The sequence below is a fragment of the Triturus cristatus genome, chromosome 4_2, assembly GCF_964204655.1.
Source record: "Triturus cristatus chromosome 4_2, aTriCri1.1, whole genome shotgun sequence".
NCBI classification, from domain to species: Eukaryota; Metazoa; Chordata; class Amphibia; order Caudata; family Salamandridae; genus Triturus; species Triturus cristatus.
The window spans coordinates 228,197,670-228,223,503 of NC_140586.1; the positions used below are offsets into that span (position 1 = coordinate 228,197,670).

The 25,834-nt window shown below is 49.2% G+C and overlaps 1 protein-coding gene across 2 annotated transcripts in view; it reads left to right on the forward strand.

The window, feature by feature from the left end:
- Nucleotides 1-25,834, forward strand: part of PLA2G6 (phospholipase A2 group VI) — a 269,817-nt gene that overhangs the window by 170,677 nt on the left and 73,306 nt on the right. For both annotated transcript variants that reach the window (XM_085601318.1, XM_085601319.1), the window contains 4 exons: nucleotides 11,332-11,495; nucleotides 13,298-13,448; nucleotides 24,071-24,207; nucleotides 25,373-25,527. In XM_085601318.1, the coding sequence (XP_085457444.1) occupies nucleotides 11,332-11,495; nucleotides 13,298-13,448; nucleotides 24,071-24,207; nucleotides 25,373-25,527 (607 nt within the window). The remainder of the gene's footprint in view (nucleotides 1-11,331; nucleotides 11,496-13,297; nucleotides 13,449-24,070; nucleotides 24,208-25,372; nucleotides 25,528-25,834) is intronic.

Genomic DNA, 25,834 nt, shown 5'->3' on the forward strand with positions numbered 1-25,834 from the left:
GTTCCAAATTCTTGGTGCGGCCCCAGAGAAAGCCCGATTGCAAGTTTTTTTCCCCCCGAAAACGGGCAGGTTGGAGCAAGAGGTCTCTGACGGACCAGGAGTTCCTGCTTCCTCCAGATACCACTAGTTTCTGTGCAAGATAAGCAGGGGAGTTTGCGTATAGAGCCTTGTGTGTAATGCATGCCAGTTTCAGCTGTATTCTGGCCTCGAGGGGGAGCCAGTTCAAAGCTTTCAGATGTGGAGAGATGTGGTCGAATTTCCTAGTGCTAGTATGTAGTCTGGCGGCCGCGTTGAGGCAGGCTTTTAAAGGTGCCAGGGAGATCTTGGGTAAACCCGAGAGGGTGGAACAGCCATATTCCAACCTAGAGATGACTAGTGCTTGGACTGCCATTTTCCAGGCGGGGGCATCGATGAAGGGTTTCAGCTTCCTTAGGTAGCTCAGGTGGAACCTGGCTGATTTAGCCATCGAGTTGATGTGGTCCCGCATGTTCAGGTTGCAGTAGTGGATTATTCCCAAAGATTTGGCTGAGTCCACGATGGTGGGCGGGCAGTCTAAGGCCTTGATCCACATCTGAATCTCCGGGTTGGCTTTTGTAGGGGAGATTAGGAGAAATTCTGCTTTTTTTGCATTGAATTTGAATTGGTTAGAGGCGAGCCATTGGACGGTCAGTTTCAGGGCCACTTTTAATGTATATTTGGGTGTCGTCTGCGTACATATGGTAGGAGATGTTAGCGGTGTGAAGTACTTCGGTAAGCGGCTCTAAGTAAAGATTAAAGAGGGTGGGGGACAGGGTTGAACCGTGAGGGACTCCAACCGTGACTGGGGTGGGAGCTGATAGGTTGCCATTAATTAGGAATCTCTGTGATCGGTTGTGGAGGAAGGACCTAAACCATTCTAAAACAGAGCCATCCAAACCCATCCTGAGTTTGAGGCGTTCGAGTAGTTTTTCATGGTCGACAGTGTCGAAGGCCGAGGATAGATCTAGGAGGATTAGAAGGTAGGTTTTGCCTTGGTCTAGGGCTTGGAGGGCATCGTCCACGATGTGGAGCATAGTAGTTTCAGTGCTGTGCCCCGGTCTGAATCCAGATTGAAAGTCATCAAGTAGGTGGAAGTTGCTGATGTGTTGACTTAGTTGCTGTTGTACACACTTCTCTAACAATTTGGCTAACAGAGGGATATTGGAGATAGGTCTCCAATATCCCTCTGGTTGCAGCGATGTTTTTTTTAAAATGGGGAGGACTTGGCCGGCTTTCAGAGAGTCAGGAATCGATCCCTGCTGGAGAGAGGCGTTGATTATTGCAGTCCAGCTAGGAACAATGGACTGGGAGTCAGCAGCGAGGCAGTTGGATGGTAGCGGGTCATTAAAGTGGTTATTCGGGTTTAAGGTAGAGAGGATTTTAGAGACGGAGTCTTCGTCATAGTATTTTAAGTCGGTCCAGCGTGCTTGGTTTTTAGGTGTGGCCAGTGGGGGTAGCGTGGAAAGAGGGGGCAGGTCAGGAAGGGGTTGAGAATATGTAGCGGCACTGAGTTCATTTCCTAAGGCCGTGATTTTATTAGCGAAGAAAGAGGAGAATTCCTCAGATATTAGAGACTTAGGAGTGTCTTTCGGTGCTTTAGACAGTTTATTTGATTGGTATTTGACCAGTTCAAAGAGCTTGCGGGGTCTATTCTTGGCATTCCCCAGTTCCGATCTGAAGTATTCTTTTATTGAATTGAGGATGTTCTTGTTGTAGGAGTTTCTCGCCTGGCGGAGAAGTTTTAAATGCGCAGCAGAGGGGTGCTGTCTCCAAATTCTTTCAGATTGCCGAAGGGATCTCCTCTCCATGTTGAGGGATCCAGTGAACCAGCGGTTTCTGTCTTTGATTTGTGTTCTTTTTAGTTTTAGTGGGGCAAGGTCCTCCAGAATGTTTCATATAGTCGCTGAGTAATGATCATTGAGGTCACTGACTTTAGTTATATGCGAGGTGGGGGGGTGAGTCAGATTTGCAGCGAGCTTCCAGTTTCATGTGGTCAAGGTTCTTGGTGTCTCTGATCCAGCGTTTGGGAATCACCGGTTGCGGTGCCTTTGTCTTGTGGGTCCCGGGTAAAAGGAAGGCAATGGCATGGTGGTCAGACCAGTCACATGGGTCTATGAAGATAAGCTTGACTGAAGATTCCTTAGAGATGATCCAGTCCAGGGTGGCCCCTTTTGAATGTGTTGGCAGAGAGCATGCTTGAGTCAGGGCTTGATCGGTTAGGAGGTCTTTGATGGTGTTGACCTGAGGATCCTTAGGATCGTTCCAGTGCAGGTTGAAATCACCAAGGAAAATCTCTTTAGCGTTGGAGGAAATCTTAGTTGTGATGATTTCCAAGAGGTGATCGGTGAAAGAGTCGTTCAAACCAGGGGGGTGGTAAAAGATGTGCAAATTGCACAGATGTAATAAGTTGCTGCAAATGGAGAGGGCGAGGTATTCGAAGGAGTCAGTGGTGTCCGCCGTGAGTTCTGTGACAAGGAGGCTAGATTGGTAGATGCAGGCGATGCCTCCTTCTTTCCTGCTGGATTGTCTGTCCAGTCTAGCAATATTGTAGTTGGGAGGGACTGATTGGTCCAGGCAAGGAGAAGAGTGTTCGTTGAGCCATGATTCAGTTAGTATTGCTAGGTCTAAATTTTTGTTCAGGATGAGATCAGCAATATCAGCGGCGTGCTTAACTGCTGATCGGCAGTTGATTAAGAGACCAGATGGGGGGGGGGTCGGGGGGAGTGTAAGGGCGGACAGGAGTACAGGTGATAGGTTGCTTTTAACCACACTTCTGTTACGGTGGGTAGCTGGCCTGTTGGGGTTGATGGTGACCGTGCTGATGGTATGTTCAGGACTCGCATCTAGTGGACAAGGGATGACTTGTACAGAATTGTGGTCTTGGAGGATGGCTAGGATTTAGTTTTCCATGAGGTCTAGTGGAATTGAGGTGGCAGTGGTAGAGTTGTAAGAGAGGGCGAGAGCTCAGGATTCCTCCTCTGAAATGTGGCAAGGTTGCTTGCGCGGGCAAAGGTGTCTCAAGGGTAGCGGTAGTGGGTGCTTGGGAGGCTTTTTGACATGGGGAGGTGGATATCAGCGGGGGCTTGAGGTTAGCAAGGGAGAGTTTGGCAAGGTGAAGGAGGTTCATTAGGTCCAGAATGGAGATATGGATGCTCTGGGTTAGTTTGGCCGCTCTGGAGTGCAGAGTTTAGAGATCAATATAAGCGTGAGGTGCTAGAGGGCAGGGGGGCAGAGGTTCAGGAGCAGTACAAGCGGCATGCATAGGTGGAAGGGGAGAAGGGTTGGCTCGAGCTGAATTGAGGGTCTTTGGAGGCGTAGCAAACTTGCGGTTCGGGTGGATGGCTGGCGGGGAGGTGGTCAGAGGTCTAGAGGCGACTCTGTTGGAGGTGCCGGGGGACGTGCTATAAAGGTTAGGGTGATCAGTGTTGAGAATCAGTTGAGGGCTAGCTCGATCTGAATCGGGGGTCTTTGGAAACGTACCAGTCTCCCAGTCAGTGGGGGGCGCTAGGTGGGAGGAGATCAAAGGTGTAGGGGAGATTCTGTAGCCAGGGTCAGGGGACATGCTGGAGAGGACAGGATGTAGTAGACTCATCATAATATACTAGGAGAGAGGAGTTCTTAGGGTCTAGGGCAGAAATGTGTTCATAAACAGTAGTTTAACTTCTTTCTTGATAGGTGTAGTTGAAGAATTCAGTCTTATTTCAGATGGGAGGAAGTTCAGAATTTTCATGGCGATGCCAGAGAAGGCTCTCTTGTAGGTTTTCTGTTTGGAGAAACTCTGTGGTTTAAGCAATAGAGGGCTGGAGCTTCTACAGGGTCTGGGCCTCCCGAAAGTTCAAGCTTCTGAATGAGGTAACTAGGGCTATTGAAGTGTAGAGCTTTGTGGGCCATGCATGCAATTTTCTGTTGAATTCATGCTTCATAGAGGAGTCAATTGAGGGATTTCAAATCGGGGTGATGTGATGACTTCTATTTGACCCTGTGATGAGCCTTGCGGCAGCATTAAGTTATGCCCTTAAGAGGGGTGTTTTGGTTCTGGGCAAGCCACAGAGTGTATCAATTCCATAGTCCAACCTGGGTATTACTAGTGCTGGGTATTGACCCTCCTGGTAGGTCGCTCCCCCTCCACGCAGCTCCTACTGTGTGTCCCTGCTGTCGCTGGTAAGTGCCCTCCGTCCGTTTGCTTTCTGTGCCACTGTCTCCCCCTCCTTGAGCCCTGCTTTCTGCTCTGTGCCACTCGTTTCTCCCCCTTTTTTGTGCCCCATTTTGCTTCTGTGCCACTGTCTCCCCCCCCCCTTCGTGCCCCGCTTTCTGCTCTGTACCACTCGTTTTTCCCCCCTTTTTGTGCCCCACTTTGCCTTCCGTAGCACTGTTTCCCCGCCGCTGTACCCCCGCCCCCTGCCCACTCGCTGCTCCCGCCTCCCAGCTGCTTCTCCCTCCCACCTCCCCATATATGCCGGACGCTGCGCGGCCGCATGCAGCGGGCGCACCGCTGGCGCGCCGCTGGCGCGCCTACGGCAAGCCCGTCTGTGCCCGGAGCGCGCCCAGCGCCAGAACCCCTGGACCCCGCGAATGCCACAACACCAGACTCCGCTATGATGCCAGCACCCTCCACGCACTCAACGCCGGCCGAAACCACACCTGCTTCCAGGCCGCCCCGAAACGGACCCACGGACCCTTCTCCTGCCGCACCTGCAGCTGCACCTGCGACAGAGCCACCAAACCTCCAAGGACTGGACCCAACCACCTCCGCTGCATAATTCTCAACACCCGCTCCGCACACAAACACGCCGTCGAGCTCTGGGATCTGCTCGACACCTCCGCCCCAGACATGGCCTTCCTGACCGAGACCTTGTGGAACGACTCCTCGGCGCCCGACATCGCCATAGCCATCCCGGACGGCTACAAAATCACCCACAGGGATCGCGCCAACGGAATTGGAGGAGGAATAGCCATCGTCTACAAGTCCACCCTCAAGGTCGCCACCCACGCAGACGACACCCTCAACACCGCCGAACACCTGCACTTCCGGATCCACACTGACCCCAACACCACCCTCAGAGAAACACTCATCTACAGACCCCCCAGACCCCGGGCTCAGTTCAGCGACTCCATCGCCGACCTCGTCGGCACCCACGCACTAGCCTCCACGGACTACATCCTCCTCGGGGACCTGAACTTCCACCTCGAGAACAACAACGACGCCAACTTCGCCACCCTGATCGACAACCTCGGCCTCAGAAAACTCGTCACCGCACCCACCCACGCCGTCGGCCACACGCTGGACCCCGTCTTCTCCACAGGCACCCACGTCGCCTTCGACCACACCACTGAACTCCACTGGACCGACCACCGCTGCATCCATTTCACCTTCAAGAAACCAACCACGCACCACCGCACCCAACAGCTGCTTCACCACTGCCGAAGACCAGCTGATCGCCACCCTCACCCAGAACCCACCCACCGATCCCACCAACCCAGACACCGCAGCCCGCAACCTCAGACAGTGAATCGACGACTGCGCCAACACCCTCGCTCCGCTCAAGATACCCTCCAACAGCCACGCCAGCAAGAGAGCCACCTGGTTCACCTACAAGCTCCAGACCTCCAAACGCCCATGCCGGAAACTGTAGAAGATATGGCTCCATGAACGCATACCGGACAACCACGCAGCCCACAAGGACGCCACCCACAGACATCACCACCTCATCAGATTAGCCAAGAGATCCTCCTTCAAAGACCGCCTGGATAAAAATGCACACGACAGCAAAGAGCTCTTCAGCATCGTAAAGGAACTCCCCAACCCCAGCGCCAACGCCAACGACATCCCGCCCTCACAAGAACTGTGCCTCTCACTAGCCATCTTCTTCCACCGCAAGATCGCTGACATCCACAACGGCTTCAACACCACGACTACACCAGACTCCACCTCCCCTGCAAACACCACCAGCGCCAACCGCCTGACCTCCTGGTCCAACGTCAATGACGACGAGACACGCAAGGTCATGAACTCCATCCACTCAGGATCTCCGTCAGACCCGTGCCCACACCACGTATTCAACAAAGCAGACGCAGCCATCGCACCCCAACTACGGAAGGTCATCAACATCTCCTTCGAAACAGCGACATTCCCGGAAAGCTGGAATCAGCCGAAATCAACGCCCGCCTCAAGAAGCCCAAGGCGGACCCCAAGGACCTCAAGAACTTCCGGCCCATCTCCCTGCTCCCGTTCCCGGCGAAGGTCATAGAGAAAATCGTCAACATGCAATTGGCCCGCCACCTCCGAAGACAACAACATCTTGGACCCGTTCCAATCCGGATTCAGACGAAACCACAGCACCGAGACAGCCCTCATCGCCACAGACGACATCAGGCGCCAACTAGACAACGGCGAAACATCAGCCCTCATCCTCCTAGACCTGTCAGCCACCTTCGACACGGTCTGCCATCGCACTCTAAAGACACGCCTCCTAGAATCCGGAATCCAAGAGAAGGCCCTGGACTGGACCACGTCCTTCCTCTCTGGCAGAACCCAGAGCGTCCGCCTCCCACCCTTCCAATCCGAAGCCACCGACATAATCTGCGGCGTCCCCCAGGGCTCATCCCTCAGCCCGACGCTGTTCAATGTCTACATGGCCCCCCTCGCACAAGTGGCCCGCCATCATGACCTCAACATCATCTCCTACGCCGACGACACCCAGCTCATCCTCTCCCTCACCAAGGACCCACACACCACCAAAACCAACCTCCACGAGGGAATGAAGGCTGTCGCCAACTGGATGAGGAGCAGCCGTCTTAAGCTGAACTCGGACAAGACAGAGGTCCTCATCCTCGGACCCACCCCCTCAGCCTGGGACGACTCTTGGTGGCCGACCACAATGGGAAGAGCACCAACACCCACCGACCATGCACCCAACCTAGGATTCATACTCGACTCCTCCCTCTCCATGTCTAAGCAGGTCAACGCCGTTTCCTCCTCCTGCTACAACACCCTCCGCATGCTCCGCAGGATCTACAAGTGGATCCCGACCGAAACAAAAAGAATGGTGACACAGGCCCTCGTCAGCAGCAGACTGGACTACGGCAACGCACTGTATGCAGGAATCCCAGCCAAACACCTACGACGACTGAAACGCATCCAAAACGCCTCAGCCCGACTGATCGTCCATGTCCCCCGCTGCAGCCACATCACCCCCCACATGAGAGACCTACACTGGCTCCCCGTCAACAAGAGGATCACCTTCAAGCTCCTCACCCATGCACACAAAGCAGTCCACAATGCCGGACCAGCCTACCTGAACACCAGACTCAGCTTCTACACCCCCACCCACCAGCTCCGCTCTGCCAGCCTCGCCCTCGCCGCTGTCCCCCGCATCCAACGAACAAGCGGCAGATCCTTCTCCTATCTCGCCGCCAAGACCTGGAACACCCTCCCTACCCACCTACGGCAGACCCAAGACCTACTCGCCTTCAGAATACTCCTCACGGGTAAATAGCGCGCTTTACAAGTACTCTGATTGATTGATTAATTGATTGATTGAACAGCAGACTTGAAGTCGTTGTGGGGGAGGAAGAGTTTTAATTTCCTTAAGTTGCTAATTTGGAGCCATGGCCAGTTTCTCATGGCAATCCAGTCTCTCTGTGCTTAACCTTGCACTTAACAGCCTAGCTGATTCAAACCTAAAGTGTAGCTCCTTGAACATTCTTCATGGCTCTAAGAACATTCTTCTAGGAACCAGAGCAGGTTTCACGAATAATGCCAACTTGCCATTAAGAAAAAAATATGTGAAAATTCATTTGGCAGCTGTCTGAAAGTAGGCCTCCTAACATGCAGTCTCCTGTGTCATCGGGAGTTATCAGGGAGTATATGAAAGAATTGTTTGAATATTCCCATCTCTTGTGAAAGAACCATACCTATGGAGTTAAATTTTGTGCTGGGGCACTCATGAAGAACCCATTTGAACCTACCTGTGAGATGTCTCTACAAAGGCTGTCCTGGGAACTGATGTGGTAAAGTCCACCATGTATGTTCTAGAGATTCAGACATTCTCAGTTCAAGAGTCTTTCATCAAATTGCGTGGAGATATTATATTCAGGACTAATTCTAGTTTCATACTAAAGGTGCAGATGTTGTTTCAATGAATGAAAACTTTCACCTACCATGATTGTTTTTTGCCCATCTTCTGATTTTAGAAGCCCTATACTCACCAAACCTCTAGTGTTGCTTGAAATGTTATTTGGATAGAGCAAATGACTTTCTTCAGGCACACCAGCTGCCTGGCTCTTCAGCCAACAATAATAAAACAAAAGACCCAAGCTTGATGGACAGAATGCGGAACAAATCAAAACATTCACCCCCAGTCAAGAGATCTGGGTTAAATCCATCATTCTTTTGCTCACCATGCCACCCCACTTTAGACTAAGCAATATGCTATCAGTTTGACCCTGCTCCTCATGGAAACAGTCCAGCCCAAACTGCCAAGCCAGGTCTTCCCTGGAACAGAAACAAGCATCCAGGGACCGGTTGTGGAGTATCACCCCTCATTAGCCAGGCTAGCTTGAATCTAGTGGCACAGTGATCCAAGGACCCACGTCTGGGCAACCCAGGGCACTTAGAGCAAGAAAGCTAAAGACACAATTAATGGATGGAATACAGAAAAACTCAGACATTCACCCCCAGTCAAGGGATCTGGGTTAATTCCATCGTTCTTTTGCTTACCATGCCACCCCACTTCAGACCCAGCTATATGCAAATCAGTCTTGACCCTGCTCCTCATGGGAACAGTCCAGCCCGAACTGCCAAGCCAGGTCCAGCCTGGACCAGAAACAAGCATCCTGGGACCGGTTTTGGGGTATTACCATATATCAGCCAGGCTAGCTTGAATCCAGTGCCACTAATAAAGGCATGCACTTTTCGCAACAGCGAATTTCCCATTAGATTACAGTTTGCATTCACCTGTGCCACGCCAAGACCGGCAGTCCATGGAGGAGCCAATTCACTAGAGAAATGGTCACTACTTGGTGCCTTTTATTCATATACTTCCTACTGACATTTGTAAAATGACAGCACTTCCTCCTCTCATGCATTCATTAAGCATTACTGCCTGGACTTCCAGTAAACTTTGGAAACTATGATATTGTAAAACCCATTTCATTAAGTCATAAACTTTGTTTGTACTACTTGTTTAGTCCTATTTCACGCAAATGAAACTTCAAAAGATCCAGTGTTGGAGAATAAATAATGTGCTTACCTGCAATTTCAGTTCACAAGATTTGGTATGTTTCATAGTTTCACAAGTGACTAACCATCCTCTCTTGGTTATGAGGATTCTTGATTTTGAATGTTTTGTAATGAAAATCTAAGCTATAGAAATCTCTGGGGGATTGGAGATGAAGGTCTCTCCACCTCAATAGCCAGATACTGTAGCACATAATGAAGTGAAGAGACTGTACATGATGTATGGCTGAAACTATATTAAATGTAGTTGTGTAAACAAGGATTCCTAGCCTGATGATGGGGGATAATTTAATGCATGAGAATTTACAAAAGATACCAAAGCTGTAGTTATCGGTAAGTAATTTATAATACTGGGGATTCTGTAATCCCTGTATAGATGGCAGTTACTTATTTATTTTTAATCTGTGACTTGTGACGCTCAAGTCGCTGATTATAAAGAAAAAGTGTCAGAACTCAACTATTATAAGGTTATTACAATTGAGTTTTGATGTCACAATGCATGCTGCCAGAGCCAGCAGCTGAGGTGAAAGGCAGGTCGGGTCACAGAGAATAAGTGGAGCAGCTGTTTAAAGCAACGAAAATGGAATGTTGCTTTTCTTTCTCCTGCTCTATTTTAATAGCTTACAATGCCAAGCAGAGAGAATGTTTATTTTGTTTGCATTCCTTAAAGAAAAGCTAGAATCTTTCTGCACATTCCGAGCTACTGCAGCTTTTTAAAAAAAACTTACTTGTATTGAACTGCTTCTAATATCTGGTTGCAACACATATTGAACAAGTGTTTTAAACGTTTAATTTTGCACAAGAGGTTTTATTTTTATTATTTCATGTTTGCAACCATGATTGCTCTTTCATATGAAAAAGCTATACACCAAGGTTTGAAGTGCTTTGTGGGAAAGGTGATGGTGTTACCATGTATTATAAGGGATAAAGTACCCCCTTGCGTACATGATGAGGATATTGTGGGTCACCTTGGAGTTCCATAACCTTCAACCTCGTTCCTCTATATCGAACTCCTCAGTGACTTAAAATATTCTTGTAATGTATGACAGGGGATACTTTATCTCTTATATATATTGTGCCCATTATTTGGTGTGCTCCGAATATGAGGATGTTTCTTATATTGTTTAGCACCCAAGTAGTGCAACGCCCTTCTATAGGTAGTCTTCCTAAAAGCACCTATTATAGTTAAAAACTTTATTGTTCAGTCTCTTTGCACTCTACACCATGGGGCTTGCCTGGTTATAAGAGTGTTGAATGACAGTGTGAGAATTTTTTAGGTGTTATGTGTGATTAACCAATTTGCTGCACTTACCCTGATGTAAATTGCTGGACCTAATCAAAGGAAGACAAGTGAGGGATAGAATGTACGTACTTTACATTCATTTATAGCTGTATTGGGTTGAAAGGGTGTGGGTTATAAGTGGGACCTATCTGGGAAATATTTTCTGTAAATAAACTTGTGCTCCAACTTTGTTCTTTTTCTGTATGCACAATTCTTTTTCTCAATGTAGGTATGTGTCTTTCTCGGTTTTGCTTTGGAAATGCTGACTTTTTATTACTGAAATCAATATTTCTTTTTTTTTTATTGATTAGCATACCAGGTTTTTGAAATGTGTTAGTTTGAAACCGTCGTCTTTCAGCCAATGATCACCTGATGCTCCACAAGTCCCATTTAGAGTGATGGAATTTCTGGCATAATTGTTTAGAGTTTGGATTTCTGCTAATTTGTAACCTTAAACTGTGTTTATTAAGATGCAGTAATACCCCTGTATTGCTGCGTGACTCAAATCACTTAATGGCACTCTTTTGCTGGCAATCTCTACAGATTAAAAAAAGTGCCATATTTTTCTTTGTTTCTTAATTCAATTGAAGTTTAGGGATAATGAAATACAAACCTGTATGAAGGGCGGTCTGTGGAAACGTCTTGAGAGACTCACCAGCTTTACCAGCTAGAGCTTGTCCTAAACTTTCAGTATGGTCATGAGTGTCCCAGTTTCACCGGGGGCTGGTGGCACTTTGCTGTGATTGACCGAGTCCTCTCATGAATTCTGCCGTCTCATTGTCTCGTCCCACAGGTGTGATCGCGTCTTGTGTCTGGATGGTGGAGGCATCCGGGGGCTCGTGCTGATCCAGCTCCTCCTAGCTATCGAACAGGCAGCAGGCCGACCAGTGCGAGAGCTTTTCGACTGGATATCTGGGACCAGCACTGGAGGCATCTTGGCACTAGCCATTGTGCATGGTAAGTATTGGGGCTACACATGCAAGAACATGGTGCACCTTGGACTGAGCTTGCAAGTACATTGCGTATTCTGTACTCGTTGACAGCGCACAGTTTTTCATGGTCCTTTTCCTTGGTATGCCAGGGTGCTGCTCCTTGTGATTGCATATGTGGGGACCCTGTGCCTCCTAGCTGCTCGCAAAATTGCATTATGCCTCCTGGCTGTGCAAAAGCATCCCTATGCCTGCTGGCTGTGCAGGAAAGGGCACAGCCCTCAGAAAGCACATTCAAAAACATGTCCTAGACTAAATTTGTAAGGACAATGAGCCACTTCTATGCACTTGCAAGCATACCAACCCCTAACTACAGTCAGAAAGTACATGGCACCCTGCTGATGGAGCCTAAAAGAACAGCATGCCTTATGCGGCACATAAACACAGATACCCTGTCCCCCTGATTGCACATGGTTATACACTGCAGCTTGTAGCTACACTCTGGCGGCATGCCCTGAATGCATGTGCTCAGATGCTGCATTCTTTTAACAATTTGTGTTTCTACTTTGCAGCCACCTCACATTGCCCTCAAGGTCCTGCTAGAAAACTACAGCCCTGATTGAGTGTGTACGACTATTTTACTGATGACTTCTTTTGCAGGAATACTGTGTACATGTCTTTACTGGCTACGACTTTGTGCCTCTTTTTTTAAGCTCTCCCTTTGTTCTGAAAGCTACTCCTCCATTGTATAGAGAACTTTCTCTATAGGTCTCTCCTTTCAGGCTTTCAGTATCGGTCAGCCTTTTCTTCTTAAAGACACCCCTCTCTGTAGGTCTCGCCACCTCTATGACCATCACTCAAAGGCCTCCACATCTTCGTTTACGAGACCCTTTTTAAATCCACCCATCAACAGACCACTTTGTTGGTTCCCATCGCTACCTTTTGGCCACTGTCCATATCACTAGGCTACCATCTCTTTTGCTAGGGTCCCAGCGTTGCATTTAGGCCACTGCTTAGATTGCTAGGCTTGCCCCTCGCCCCCCATGAGCCTTTATCTGTATTGCTTGGTTCCCACGCTGTCCTGTAGGGAACCGACTCTATTGTTAGTTTTTGCTGCTCTCTGAACTCCCATCTCTGTAGGCTCCCCTCTGTATGTAGACGTTTTTCTCTCCTACAGCATTTCCATTGGCTTCTTTCTGAATGCTTCTTTTGTCCCTATGTATATTTCTGTCTCCTCCATTCTGTAAAATCTCCACCTTACTATATGCTTCCATATACGTATTCATTCCTTCTCTTTGTGCCCCTCCACCTCGGGAGGCTCTTAGCTCGATAGAGGACCCTTCTCTATATGCCACTGCCACCCTTCATGCCCCTTCCTTTACTCATGCCCCTCCCTGCCTGTAGGTTCCCCCCTTTTCATACATTCCTCCACAGCATTAGCCCACACCCCTCACTTTGCCCCTCCCTACTTTCTTCTTTTCTTTAGCTCATCCTTTCCTCCCTTGACCCCTCCCTTCCACCTCTATGTAGGAATCTTTCTGTTTCTCTGCTTCTGTCCATCTACTCATCCACTCTGTAGGCCCCTATTTATTCGGACCTTCTTCTCTCCCTAGTTATAGGTTCCTTCTTCTGTAGGCTCCTTTGGTTCTTTCTCTGTAAGTGCACCCTCTTTGTAGAAGCATCCTTGACTCTTGTGTTTTTATCTCTATGAACGCCCTTCCTTCTTTGAGTCTCACGCTCTATTGTTATTGTTGTTGCCCCCCTCGTTTCCTTGTGCCTGGACTTATACGTTGTGCATGTCACATCTCATTTCTCCCCCACCACACACAGGTAAGTCCATGGAGTACCTGCGCTGTCTGTACTTTCGGATGAAGGACGAGGTATTCAAAGGCTCGCGCCCCTACGAGTCGACACCTCTTGAGGAGTTCCTGAAACGGGAGTTTGGTGAAGATACCAAAATGACTGATGTCCGGAGACCCAAGTGAGCACTTTAACCCACCCCTTCCTTCTTTTGCTGGTTTGTTCAGCTTGACAACCTCTAAATGTTTTCTTTTTTATTTCCGTGTGTGTTTTTCAAATTCGATTGTGCTTTGAAGTTGGGTTCTGCATTCTGTCCATCAATAGTTCTTTTTGCATTTGAAGTTGGGTTAGAGCGTCTTTTCTTCTCCCTACCGGCGTCGTATGGTTCTGTAGTAGGGGATCTCTGTGTATAGTCATAATCTAGTGAATAGTCCCGCCCATGTGCGTGGACCCCGGAGTAATAAAAAATAATCTCTTAAGGTGTCAAATCATGCAGACCTGCATCCACCTTTAAGAGAGAATTTAATTTAAAGACCGATAATGCAGCCTATACCCACAGGCTACACTGTCCAGTACTTCAACTAGAATTCCACCAACATCCACAAACAGCACTGCCTGTCCAGCTTTTCTCCACACAGGAAAAAACCCTGCCTCTACCAGCAAAAGCCTCTGGAACTCTGGAATGATAGAGAGGAAGGAATGGACAGACAAGCCCCATAGGCTGCCATTATGTGTCTGAGAACAGGATACTGTGCCTTTAAGAAAACTTTCCAGATTTCCAGAACTTTCCCAGTATCCCAGAATGCCCAGCAGGTCCCTTTTACTTTCAGTTCTTTTTTCCGGCTCCTGCTAGCAGGACCCTGGAGCATTGAGCTCTCCCTTTTCAAGGGTTATTTGTTACTTTTCAAGTGTTAGAAAGTCCTTTTTCCTTCTGGTGTTATCAGAATGACTGGCTTGTTCGACAAGTGTCCTGATTGTGGAAGAAAAAAGGCTAAGTCAGACACACACAGGGTGTGCATCGTCTGTCTTCCCCAGTCCCACGTGCCTGAGGAGTGTGAGATCTGCCACTCTTTTTCAGCCAGGACCATGAGAGAGAGGAAGAAGATCAGGCTCCAGGTCCTGGAGGACAGAAGGCTGAAGGCACGAGGTGGGTCTGGAGGGGCTGATTCTGCCCATACTGAGGCCTCTGGGGGGCTCCCCAGGGGCAGGAAGACCAGCAAGCGTCCCCTCTCCCCGTCGACGGCGGCGTCGAGGGGGATGACTACGGTCTGTTCGCCATCTCCCCAGGGCTCTGGGGAGAAGCGGCGTCGACGCTCGACGTCGAAGGAGCTGAACAGGCCGCCGTCGACGACATCGGCATCTTCTGCGACGACGCCGTCGAGCCATCGACGGCGAGATCAGGCCCGACGCTCACCGTCGAAGGGGGAGCGCCGCTCGCCGTCGGCGAAGAGGCGACGGTCGCCGTCATGGAGATCGACGTCCTGGAGATCGACGTCGAGAAGACGCTCGCCGTCGAGAAGACGTTCGCCGTCGAGAAGGCGATCGACGTCGAGAAGGCGATCGACGTCGAGAAGGCGATCGACGTCACGGAGATTGACGTCAAGGCGGCGGTCGCCGTCGAGGAGGCGGCCGACGTCGAGAGGATGCTCGACGTCGAGGCGGTCGACGTCAAGACGGCGCAGGGGGAGCCCTGACGCCAGGAGTAAGAGGGGAACGGAGTCGCCGGGATCGGGGTACTCCGTGGTGTATACACCCCCTCGGAACCCTACGCCATCACCACCTCCGCCGCCGCCACCACGGCCACCGACTCTTCCACCACCGCCACCGCCACTGCCACCACTGCCGGTGTCACCACCTCCACCTCCTCCTCCGCGTTCTATACCACCTCGCACCCCGCTGGGGCTGCCTGCGGTTCCACCGAGGTCGGTCTCCCTGCCCAGGTATCCGACTCCGCCGCAGGGGACGCTGAGGCCACGTCACCCATGGTCGCCGGGCCCGGCTAGACCGTCGGACAGGCCGAAGCCGAGGAGGTCGCGCTCCTGCTCCGGCAGGAGGAGAAGGTCGCGGAGCCATAGGAGGTCGTCGTCGTCGACATCGGGACGACGCCATAGGAGGCACAGGTCCAGGTCACGCACACGGTCCTTGGCCAGGGACTTCTCGCCGACGCTGTCGGACTCACCGGGGACTAGGGTGTCTCCGGTGGATGATCTGGTCTCCTTCCAGGAGGTGCTGCTGCGGGGGGCAGCCAAGTTGGGCATCTCGGTGACGGTACCGACGCCCACGACGTCCGTAATATTCGAGACTCTACACAAAAAAAACCTGTCTCGCCCTCTGCTGCCTCTAGTGCCGGGACTGGTGGAACCCGCGTTGGAATTGTTCCTCACACCCGCGGTGAAGAAATCCGCTCCCTCACGGCTCACGAAAAAGTATCGGGCCCCGGAGTCGGACCCTGCTTTTTTACGGATGGACCCGAAGCCGGACTCTGTCATCATGACGGCGGCGAGGAAGCAGCATGCGACTGCACCTTCATCGACGGTCCCGCCTGACAAGGGAAGCCGCTGGCTGGACTCGGCGGGCAGGAAAGTATGTGGGACCGCGTCTACCACCATGAAGGCGGCAAGCGCTGGGGCACTGTTGGGGCGTTACGACCGGGCCCTGTGGGAGTCCCTCCAACAGTATGCGGACCTGCTGCCCCGGGACCGGAAGGAGGACTTCCTGGAAACGGTGCGAGAGGGCATGCTGGTTTCGAACCAGGTCATCAGCGCGGCGGCGGATGTCTCCTTGTTGGCGGCGCACTCCTACTGTCATGGTGTCCATCAGAGGCGTCACTCTTGGCTGCGCCAGAGGCTCAGCACAGAGTAGCCAATCTGCCCTTCTCGGGGGAAACCCTGTTTGGAAAACATGCGGATGATGAGATGGCCCGCATGAAGGCGGAGGCGGAGACGCTGTCGGGTTGGAGAAGGCCGAGAAGAAGAAGCGCCCATTCCAGAGGCGGTTCAGGTCTACGGGCAGAGGGCGCGGGCAGGGTTCAGGACAGCAGCAGCACCAACAGCAGCAGTTCCGGAAGCCCTTCCAGAAACGCCAGAGGGGTAGAGGAGGCCAGCAGGCTGCTACCACTACCAAGGGCCCGGCCGGGTCTCGGCCCTGAGCGACTACTTCCCCCTCAACCGTTACCCACTCCAGTGGGGGGAAGCATTCAATTTTTTCGGCAAAGTGGAGAAAAACTACTCAGGACAAGTGGGTGCTGAATATTGTTTGCAATGGATACAGTCTTCGGTTTATCAGCCCGCCTCCAGCGATTCCGCCGGTAAGCTCTCAGTTTCAGCTGCGAGAGCTCCAGGCGGAGGCAGACATCTTGTTGCGAAAGAAGGCGGTAGAAGAGGTACCGCTGTCTCAAAGGGGAAGAGGGTCTGTACTCTCGGTTCTTCCTCGTTCGCAAGAAGGACAAGAACGAGTTCAGGCCCATTCTGGATTTGCGACAGGCAAACAAATGGATTCGCAGAGAGAAGTTTTGCATGCTCTCGTTGCATCAGATTTACCCCCAGCTGCAACGGGGAGACTGGCTCTGTGCCATAGATCTACAGGATGCGTACTTCCATGTGGCCATCGTACGGAAGCACAGGAAGTTCCTGCGATTCCAAGTCGGCGCCAATCACTATCAATACACAGTACTGCCATTCGGGCTAAAGTCTGCGCCCAGGACCTTCTCGAAGTGCATGGCAGTGGTGGCGGCACACCTGCGGAGGAACAATGTGTTTGTCTACCCGTATCTGGATGATTGGCTGATCAAGGCATCATCCTTCTCGGAAGCGCAAGAACACTTCCGGTGGACGTGCGCGCTCTTGCACAAGCTGGGGTTACACGTCAACATGTCCAAATCGGTCCCGACTCCGGTCCAGTGCATACAGTACCTGGGAGCCTCCATCGATACGCGGTCAGCAAGCGTGTCTCCTTCGGAGGAGAGACGGTTATCACTCCTTCGGAAGGCTCAGGACCTCAGGACTGCTCCATCGACGACAGTGAGGAAGGTGTCTTCGCTGCTGGGATCGATGGCCTCCTGTATCTTCCTCACGCACGGCTGCACATGAGACCACTGCAGGAGTGCTTGGAGGATCAGTGGGATCAGAGGACAGGTTCTTGGGACGACAAGTTACGACTGTCTCTACATGCTCTTCAGTCTCTGAAGTGGTGGTGTTCGGTGGAAAACCTCCTCAGGGGGATTCCCTTCCACAAGGACATTCCCACGAAGAGTGTCGTGACGGATGCGTCTCTCCAAGGCTGGGGAGCGCATTCCGGGTACTTGCAGATTCAAGGACAGTGGTCCCCGTTGGAATCGACGTACCACATCAATTTCCTGGAACTCAGATCTGTCTTCCTGGCACTGAAGGCCTTCCTTCCGTCCTTCCAGACCAACTCACTGCTGATACAGACGGACAATACAACCACTATGTATTACCTCAACAAGCAGGGGGGGTCGAGATCGCGCACTCTGTCGCAGGAGGCGCAGGCGATCTGGCACTGGCTTCTGGCCCGAGGACTGACGATTACGGCCACGCATCTGCCAGGGGTACAGAATGCTCAGGCGGACGCGCTGAGCAGACTGATTCAGGAAAACCACGAATGGGTCATAAACGACGAAGTACTAGGAGAAGTCTTCGCAAGGTGGGGAACTCCAGACGTAGATCTGTTCGCCACCGCCGAAAACAGCAAATGCCGAGACTTCGCATCCAGGTACTACCAGCGGGGGACGCTGGGGAATGCGTTATGGATCGATTGGTCGAACAGCTTTCTGTACGCTTTTCCACCCATTCCCCTGATTCCGGCAGTGCTCATCAACCTGTCCCAGTCCAGGGCGCGGATGATCCTGATCGCCCCGGAATGGCCCAGACAGTGGTGGTTCACGGACTTACTTCACCGGTCTCTCCTTCCTCATGTACGGTTGCCGTGCAGGCCGGACCTTCTCACGAAGTTCGGGGGGTGGATGGTGCACCCCAACCTCTCGTCTTTGAGTTTGGCAGCATGGCTCCTGAAATAGTGCAATATGGCCATCTGAATCTACCAGAAGATTGTATGGACATACTGAAGGAGTCTAAACGGCCTTCCACTAGGACGTCCTATGCCTATAAGTGGAAGAGGTTCTGTATCTGGTGTAAGTCCAAGAACTTTGATCCTACGACATGTAAGGAAGATGTTATCCTTCCGTACCTTTTACATTTGGCGCAGTCTGGCCTTAATTTCCATTCCATTAAGGTTCATCTGGCTGCTTTGACTGCTTACAGGAAATGCCCTTCACAGACTTCCTTCTTTGCGATCCCTGTGGTCAAGGATTTTTTGGAAGGCTTGAAGAAAGTGTTTCCTCCTGTCAGACTTCCCTCGCCTTCCTGGGACTTGAATGTGGTGCTGTCCAGACTGATGAAGGAGCCTTTTGAACCCATTCACAAGGCTTCGTTGCAGCACCTATCCTGGAAGGCGGCGTTCCTAGTGGCCATTACATCGGCCCGCAGGGTGAGTGAACTTCAGGCATTATGTTGTCAAGAACCTTATACTGTATTTCATGCTGCTAAGGTTGTGATGCGTACTCACCCTAAATTTCTTCCTAAGGTTATCTCTGATTTTCATGTCAACCAGACCATAACTTTACCTACGTTCTTTCAGAATCCCTCTTCGCCAGCGGAAAGGTCTCTCCATTCCCTGGATGTTCGGAGGGTGTTGAAATTTTATCTGGATAAGACCAAGGATATTCGCAGGTCAGACCAATTGTTTGTTAATTATGGATCAGTCAGGACCGGTCTCGCGACCTCTAAGCAGTCCATTTCTCGGTGGATTGTGTCCTGCATACAGTTGTGTTATCTAAAGGCTAATAAGACCTTAGGGGGTAAACCTAAGGCTCATTCCACCAGGGGCAAAGCTGCCACGACGGCTTTGCTGCGTAATGTTCCTATTGCGGAAATCTGCAAGGCGGCCACTTGGAAGTCGGTCCATACCTTTGCTGCGCATTACTGTCTGGACACGGATGCCAGGGCAGATGCTCAGGTTGGGCAGGCTTCGCTGCGAAATTTGTTCGCACAGTAGTGGTATTGTCTTGGGTGTTCTCCACGGCCGTTGTTGTGTGGGGATGGGCTTGCCATTCTATTCACTAGATTATGACTATACACAGAGATCCCCTACTACAGAAGGAGTAGTTTCTTTTCTGTAACTCCAGTTCTGTAGTAGGGGTATCTCTGTGATAGTCATTAGCGCCCGCCCTCCTCCCCGGTGGAGAGATAATTATTCATGTGAGGAATGCTACAGGTCTGGCGTGCTACGCCTTCAAAAAGAACTGAAAGTAAAAGGGACCTGCTGGGCATTCTGGGATACTGGGAAAGTTCTGGAAATCTGGAAAGTTTTCTTAAAGGCACAGTATCCTGTTCTCAGCCACATAATGGCAGCCTATGGGGCTTGTCTGTCCATTCCTTCCTCTCTATCATTCCAGAGGCTTTTGCTGGTAGAGGCAGGGTTTTTTCCTGTGTGGAGAAAAGCTGGACAGGCAATGCTGTTTGTGGATGTTGGTGGAATTCTAGTTGAAGTACTGGACAGTGTAGCCTGTGGGTATAGGCTGCATTATCTGTCTTTAAATTCTCTCTTAAAGGTGGATGCAGGTCTGCATGATTTGACACCTTAAGAGATTATTTTTTATTGCTCCGGGGTCCACGTACATGGGCGGGACTATTCACTAGATTATGACTATCACAGAGATACCCCTACTACAGAACTGGAGTTACAGAAAAGAAACTACTCCTTTTGATCCAGAGGGGTCTTTATCTTTACATTTGAATGGTTTCTCGACTAGGGAATGCTTCGCTATCGAAAGCCTGTCTTTAAGTTTGGATGCCTTCTTTTTCACATCAAAAGGCTCTGAAGAGCTAGAGTCTTTCGGCTTTTTGTGTACAATATTCTCGGTAAGTGGAACACAGACTTCCACATTCTGTGTTGATCTATTCCACATCAGAGTCCAGACTTCTGCTTCCTCATCCTTCGAAAACCCCATATCTGGCAAAGATGGTTCATGTGTTTACTGCTATGATAATTCCGTGTCTGGATTGATTTGCCACTCCCTGAAGATTACTCAAGTACTGTATCTCCGAGGACTCTGGGGGTTGATGGGTGCCATGCCTTATTACATTTTAGAGCCTGCTGCCATTCAGGGGGATCTATCGCTGTGCTTTATTAAACCGCCAGGATGGATTCGGGTGCTACTGTATTTTATTTTTATAGATTCTCCTGTTTTGTGTCACGGGTGGGAGAGAGGGAACGGGGGGAGGTGGGGGAGGGATTTCCTGTTCGGACTGGGGTGGTTCATTTGATTTGGTTTCTCAGTATAGGAGCCGCACTGATCCTTGCATGGATCTCCTTGAGATTGGACTGATGCTTTCGGTCAGACTTTTCTGTAGAACACTGGTATTCGCATGACCTAATGCTCTGTATTATGATTTCCAACTTAAAACTAGGTTCCTATGGACTGATTGCAACACCGATCTTGTCTAAATGATATGCTAGTGGATATGCAACCCGCATTTTTGTAAATGGCCTCTGATTGTTATGTTTGAAAAATGAATAAAAATATATTTAAAAAAAGAATCCGTTTCTGACAAAGACTGCTAGCCCCAGATTCTTCACCTGTGGCATATTTCCCAGTCTTCGGACTGGATCAGGAAATTTTTCTGCAGTACCTCTGCGTGTCAGTCTCTGGGGCCAAGTGCAGACCTTAGTTCCCGATCTGGAGCTACCAACTATCTCTTTGAGACTACTATTATCACAATCTTTTTTATAACAGTATGCAAGGGAAACATCCTTGTAGAGACTGTCTCAAACAACTGTCTGTGACCCACCCTTGTCCGGTTTGGCTGTGATGCCTGGGATCGAATCATGACTCAAAGTCGTAAGACCTGCAGGGATTGTGTGTACGACGAATCCAAAGGCCATACGTGAGGTGAAACTCAACATTTCCAAGCACAGGAAGACTTCGTGTAGGACTGCTCGGAAGTCGAAAGTACAGTCCCATTCAGATCCAGAAGTAGGTTCTCATCTTGATCAGAGTCATTAGGTAAGTTGAAGAAAAAACACAAATCTGAGTGGGACTTGGGCCACTTCCTACAACTCTCGCTCTTCTGCGACAGCCTGGTGTTGGCACCGCCTTACTTCTCGATCTCTTAGAAAATAAAGTTAGCTGTTTGTAAATGTTGGCTATTTTAGGCAAGGTTTAGGAACATCTAAACAATCCATTGCTAGATAGATAATGGCTTGCATTACCTCAATCTTAGCAATTAGCATGCAAACCCCTTCCATGGAAATATAACCCTACTCTAGCAAAGGTACACAAGCCACTACAGCATAGTTTATGAATGTACTATTTCCTCACCCCTGCAGCATGGACATCAGTACATAGATTCATTAGGCACTGAGACACACAAGCTGATGCAACAGTAGGTTAAAAAAAAACACTTGGCAACATATTCAGGCAGCAAACTTTGTTCTTGCTAGCAATAGTTTAAGAGACACAGACGGTTTTCTGTGATAAAAAAACAAACAAAAAACAGACTGTGTGAGGTAACCTACAGTACAATGCACCATAGGTAGAGGAAGCTGCTGAAGCCAAAAGGGACAGGACACTTTTTCACGGTTCTCACGGTTCTCAATGTAAACCTAAGAGACTACATTTTTTCCTTACCATTTTATACTTCAACCCTTTATTGCACCACAGACGAAGCAATACAGGCTTGAAACCAGTCATTTGTAGTTTGACAGAATATGTTCAGGAAAATAAATTAGCCCCTTGAAAGGCTTCCTAAAAGGTGCTGTTCACGCATGGGCACTGGCACCCTGGCTTAAAATTTCAGTGGACAATAGGATAGAGGAGTTGGCCTAATGGCTAGGGCGCTCGACCTGGGAAACTGGGTTTGAGTCTCGGTAATGACGCTGAACATCCTGTGATTCTGGGCAAATCACTTAATCTCCCCAGTGCCTAACAAAAAAAAAATGAATGTGTGTCCTCATGTAACGTAACTGGTGCTATGTAAGCGCTCTGATACCTGATTGGATTCGGTTCAAGTTTGCGCTATATAAAACGCTGCAAAAAAAAAAAAAAATCTGTGAAAAGTGCTCCAGGGTCCACGCCTGCAGCAGTGTGTTATTCTCATGTTTATGGCTTTGATGAAGATTTCTACAATGCATAACTAAGATTACAAGTAAGTAACCTTTTCTTTTTAGGCATTGACATTTTAGCCCAATGTGTTAACCTTTGCTTCTCCTTATTCCTCTAAGTCTTTGGGTTACAAGATAAGCATACATACCAGCTCACTGTGTTGTGATCTCTAAGTGGTTAAAACATACTGACTAAATGATCTTCTTTCAAAGCAAATTGTGGATGACAATTTGGACAAAATGTTAATGGTCCGTGCTCTGTAACTATCCTTAAAATAGCGCTGAAGAGAAACAAAGGTAACAGAACGAAATGGAAAAAAACCTGTCTGGTCAACACACAATTTAATTTCGATGTCATCATTGGTGTCATTCTAGTGTTTTCATATCAGATTTCTAGTAGTTACTGTAGAATCTGTCAAGGAAATAGTTGGAGTTCTTCTGCCTTCTTCTCAACAATCAATGGGGAAAAAAGAATTTAAAATGTAGGTCATGTACTGGGGCATAGTGTACTTACTGTTAATGTCATAATGAGCCACCATGACTCCGCCTATGGACAATACCTAAAGGTAAAACCTTTAAGCCACCATTCCAGACCCAGCCACTATAGGGCGTTGAATCTATGGTATATGATATTGAATCTAGGAAAGGGTCACCCTGTAAAACGTTTAGTTTGAAAGGCTGGTGGGCCTGCTAGTCAGGAGACCCCTCACCATGATCAATTGTCCCTGTCAAGAAACTTTCCAGAACTCTGGTTGGAGCCTCTGAAAGAGAAAAGGAGAGGTTATTTGGCAATCAAATGCTCCGCCAACCAAGTTTGAAGCTTGCATCATGCCCTTTCCCTTCACTGGGCTAGTAGATTTTGTTATTTAGCCTCTGTTAGCTTCCTCTCAGAACCCTTCTGTTCCCAATGTATTTGAAATAGTCTCTGTAGTTCCAAAATGCACAGCTAGATTTTGCGGTGGTTAGTTATTATTCACTAGCATAGGAAACAGGCTGTCTCAATTAATTGCTTAAACATTAGCACCTGGTGACCGGACCGACCCCTCTATTGAGCAAGGCAAACCAGCCCTTACATGCAGGGGTGTCCCTTCATGGGGATCTTCATGCATTCCTTTCGGCCTGAGGTCCAAGCCTCATGATGTAGTGAGTCTGTTACACTTCTATATTGGTTACCTAGAGCTCACATTTGTGTAGTCTCATTCATCTCTTTTGCCCTCCTCACGTACTGTATGCTTGAAATGACCATGATAATGGTCTCCCCTGCACTTTTGTAGGGCACACTGTTCTCTGTCCTTAAACTGGGGGATGTCCTTGTGGTTTCATATGTTATGTAAATGTAGTATCTTTCCGTCACCCATGTCGCTTGCACTGTAGAAAATACCAGAACATTGTAGAATAGACTAGAACTCTGGAACCTTGCCGTCACGAAGTTCTAGAATATAGAGTGAGGAGCTTGCGTGCTCCGGAATCAGCAGTTGGTATGCTGTGGCTGAGGTGTATGGCATAATCGTGAGACTTCTCTTCACTCTCTGGTATGCTAAATGAGTAACCCTCTTATCGTGCATTGAACAGTAACCTTTACTGAAGGAATGTGCTTCTCTAATGCTCTCTGTGTGCCTCTAGGGTGATGGTGACAGGGGTGCTGGCAGACCGACATCCTGCTGAACTGCATTTGTTCCGGAACTACGATCCACCACAGACTGGAAAGGACCCACCATACCAGAGAGTTGCCACATTCCAGCCCATCACAGCCCCTGAGCGTACGTTCACACAGTGCAAGAATTTTTTCATTACCCTGCTCCCATCCTGAGCATTGATCCAACTCTTTTACAAAAGTTTAACCACCCTTAGGCCTACCCTTCAGAGCATGGATGATACAGCCCTATAAATGAGGGAAACAGCCTTTACAACGAGGTCTTTACCACGTTGTGCCTTTAACACGCATTTTTTAGCACACATGTTTTTACCACGTACATGCATTTACAACACATGCCTTTACCACGCATTTCAGGTAAGTTGGGGGGTGTGGGGGTCTCCCCCCATTAATACTTTGTTTTTATATTTATAAGCAATGCATGGCAATGGCATGCATTGCAAAAACATAAGCGTTCTAAAACAAAATGCGGGGTAAAAAATGTGTTGTAAAGGCATGCAAAGTATTTCCCTGCGTTGTGCCATCATTCAACCATAAATGAGCGACACCCGTTGTGTACATCACCACCGCAAGTGTAAGTCAGGCCCTCTACATATGCTTCACAAATCTTAGGCAGACTCAAGCATATGTTTACCATGCTGCGAGAATACCATTACACTTAGGCCTTCACTACATTTGTGGATAGCCCAGTACAAGAGTCGTAGGTCCATCTTCAAACAAAAGTGCCACACCTTCAGTCCAGTAATTTACCGTCCATAGTGAAGTTCATACTCCCACTCATGAGCTAGTACATTCAAAATATACGTACACTGTGTCGGCCAGTGTTGTAGCAATCTGTGTGCTCGTAACTATAATGCACGCATACTCCTTCGCCTGTGTTGTACATAGGATGTAAATGTCTCTTGTTGGTAAAGGACACAAAACAAGTTTGATGCTGTATGCAGTAGTTCCTCATTGTGCTAAGTTTGTAATCCTAATGGACTCAAGACCTGTTTTGGAGGGTGAAAGCAGTAACATCGGGGTAATGACCCACATCATTCTACTGAACTAGCTGCATTTGTACAAAACCTCTGTATGATGTCTATAAGAAACTATGCAGACAGTTCAGACTGTATTTAACAAGTATATAGATCATGGGAGAGAATTCTTATGCTGCAGGAAGACCTGTATGTGAACACAGGCATAGGGATGCTGCAAGTTAGGGCTGAAGTGCAGTGATAGGGCTGGGTGTTTCACGCCTACCGCATCATACTTCTCTTTTCTACTCACAGATCAGCTGGTCTGGCGGGCAGCTCGTTCTAGTGGGGCAGCACCTACCTATTTCCGGCCCAACGGTCGCTTTCTGGACGGTGGTCTTTTGGCAAATAACCCCACACTGGATTCCCTGGTTGAGATCCACGACTTCAACAAGGACTTGAGACGCAAGGTGAGAGGGTGGGTACCCTGCCATTTATTGTGTTTGTGTGGTGTGTGCATGCGTGCGCGCGCAATGCCTTTTCAGGCTTCGAGTGTTGGGTAAATTATGCAAACAAGGAAGCAAGGAACTCTGGATAGTTTCCAGGTTTCGATGGAGAGACGCTCCTACATAGAGCACCCTACAACACCAGTGACACTCAGAATCTGCTCACCTCAGATGTCTGTTTTTCTAGCAAACCTTTTAGGCGCAGGATTTGCACAGCGTCCTCCACGCTGAGCTAGAAAGTTAGTGTCTAGCCATTTTTACAAATTACCTA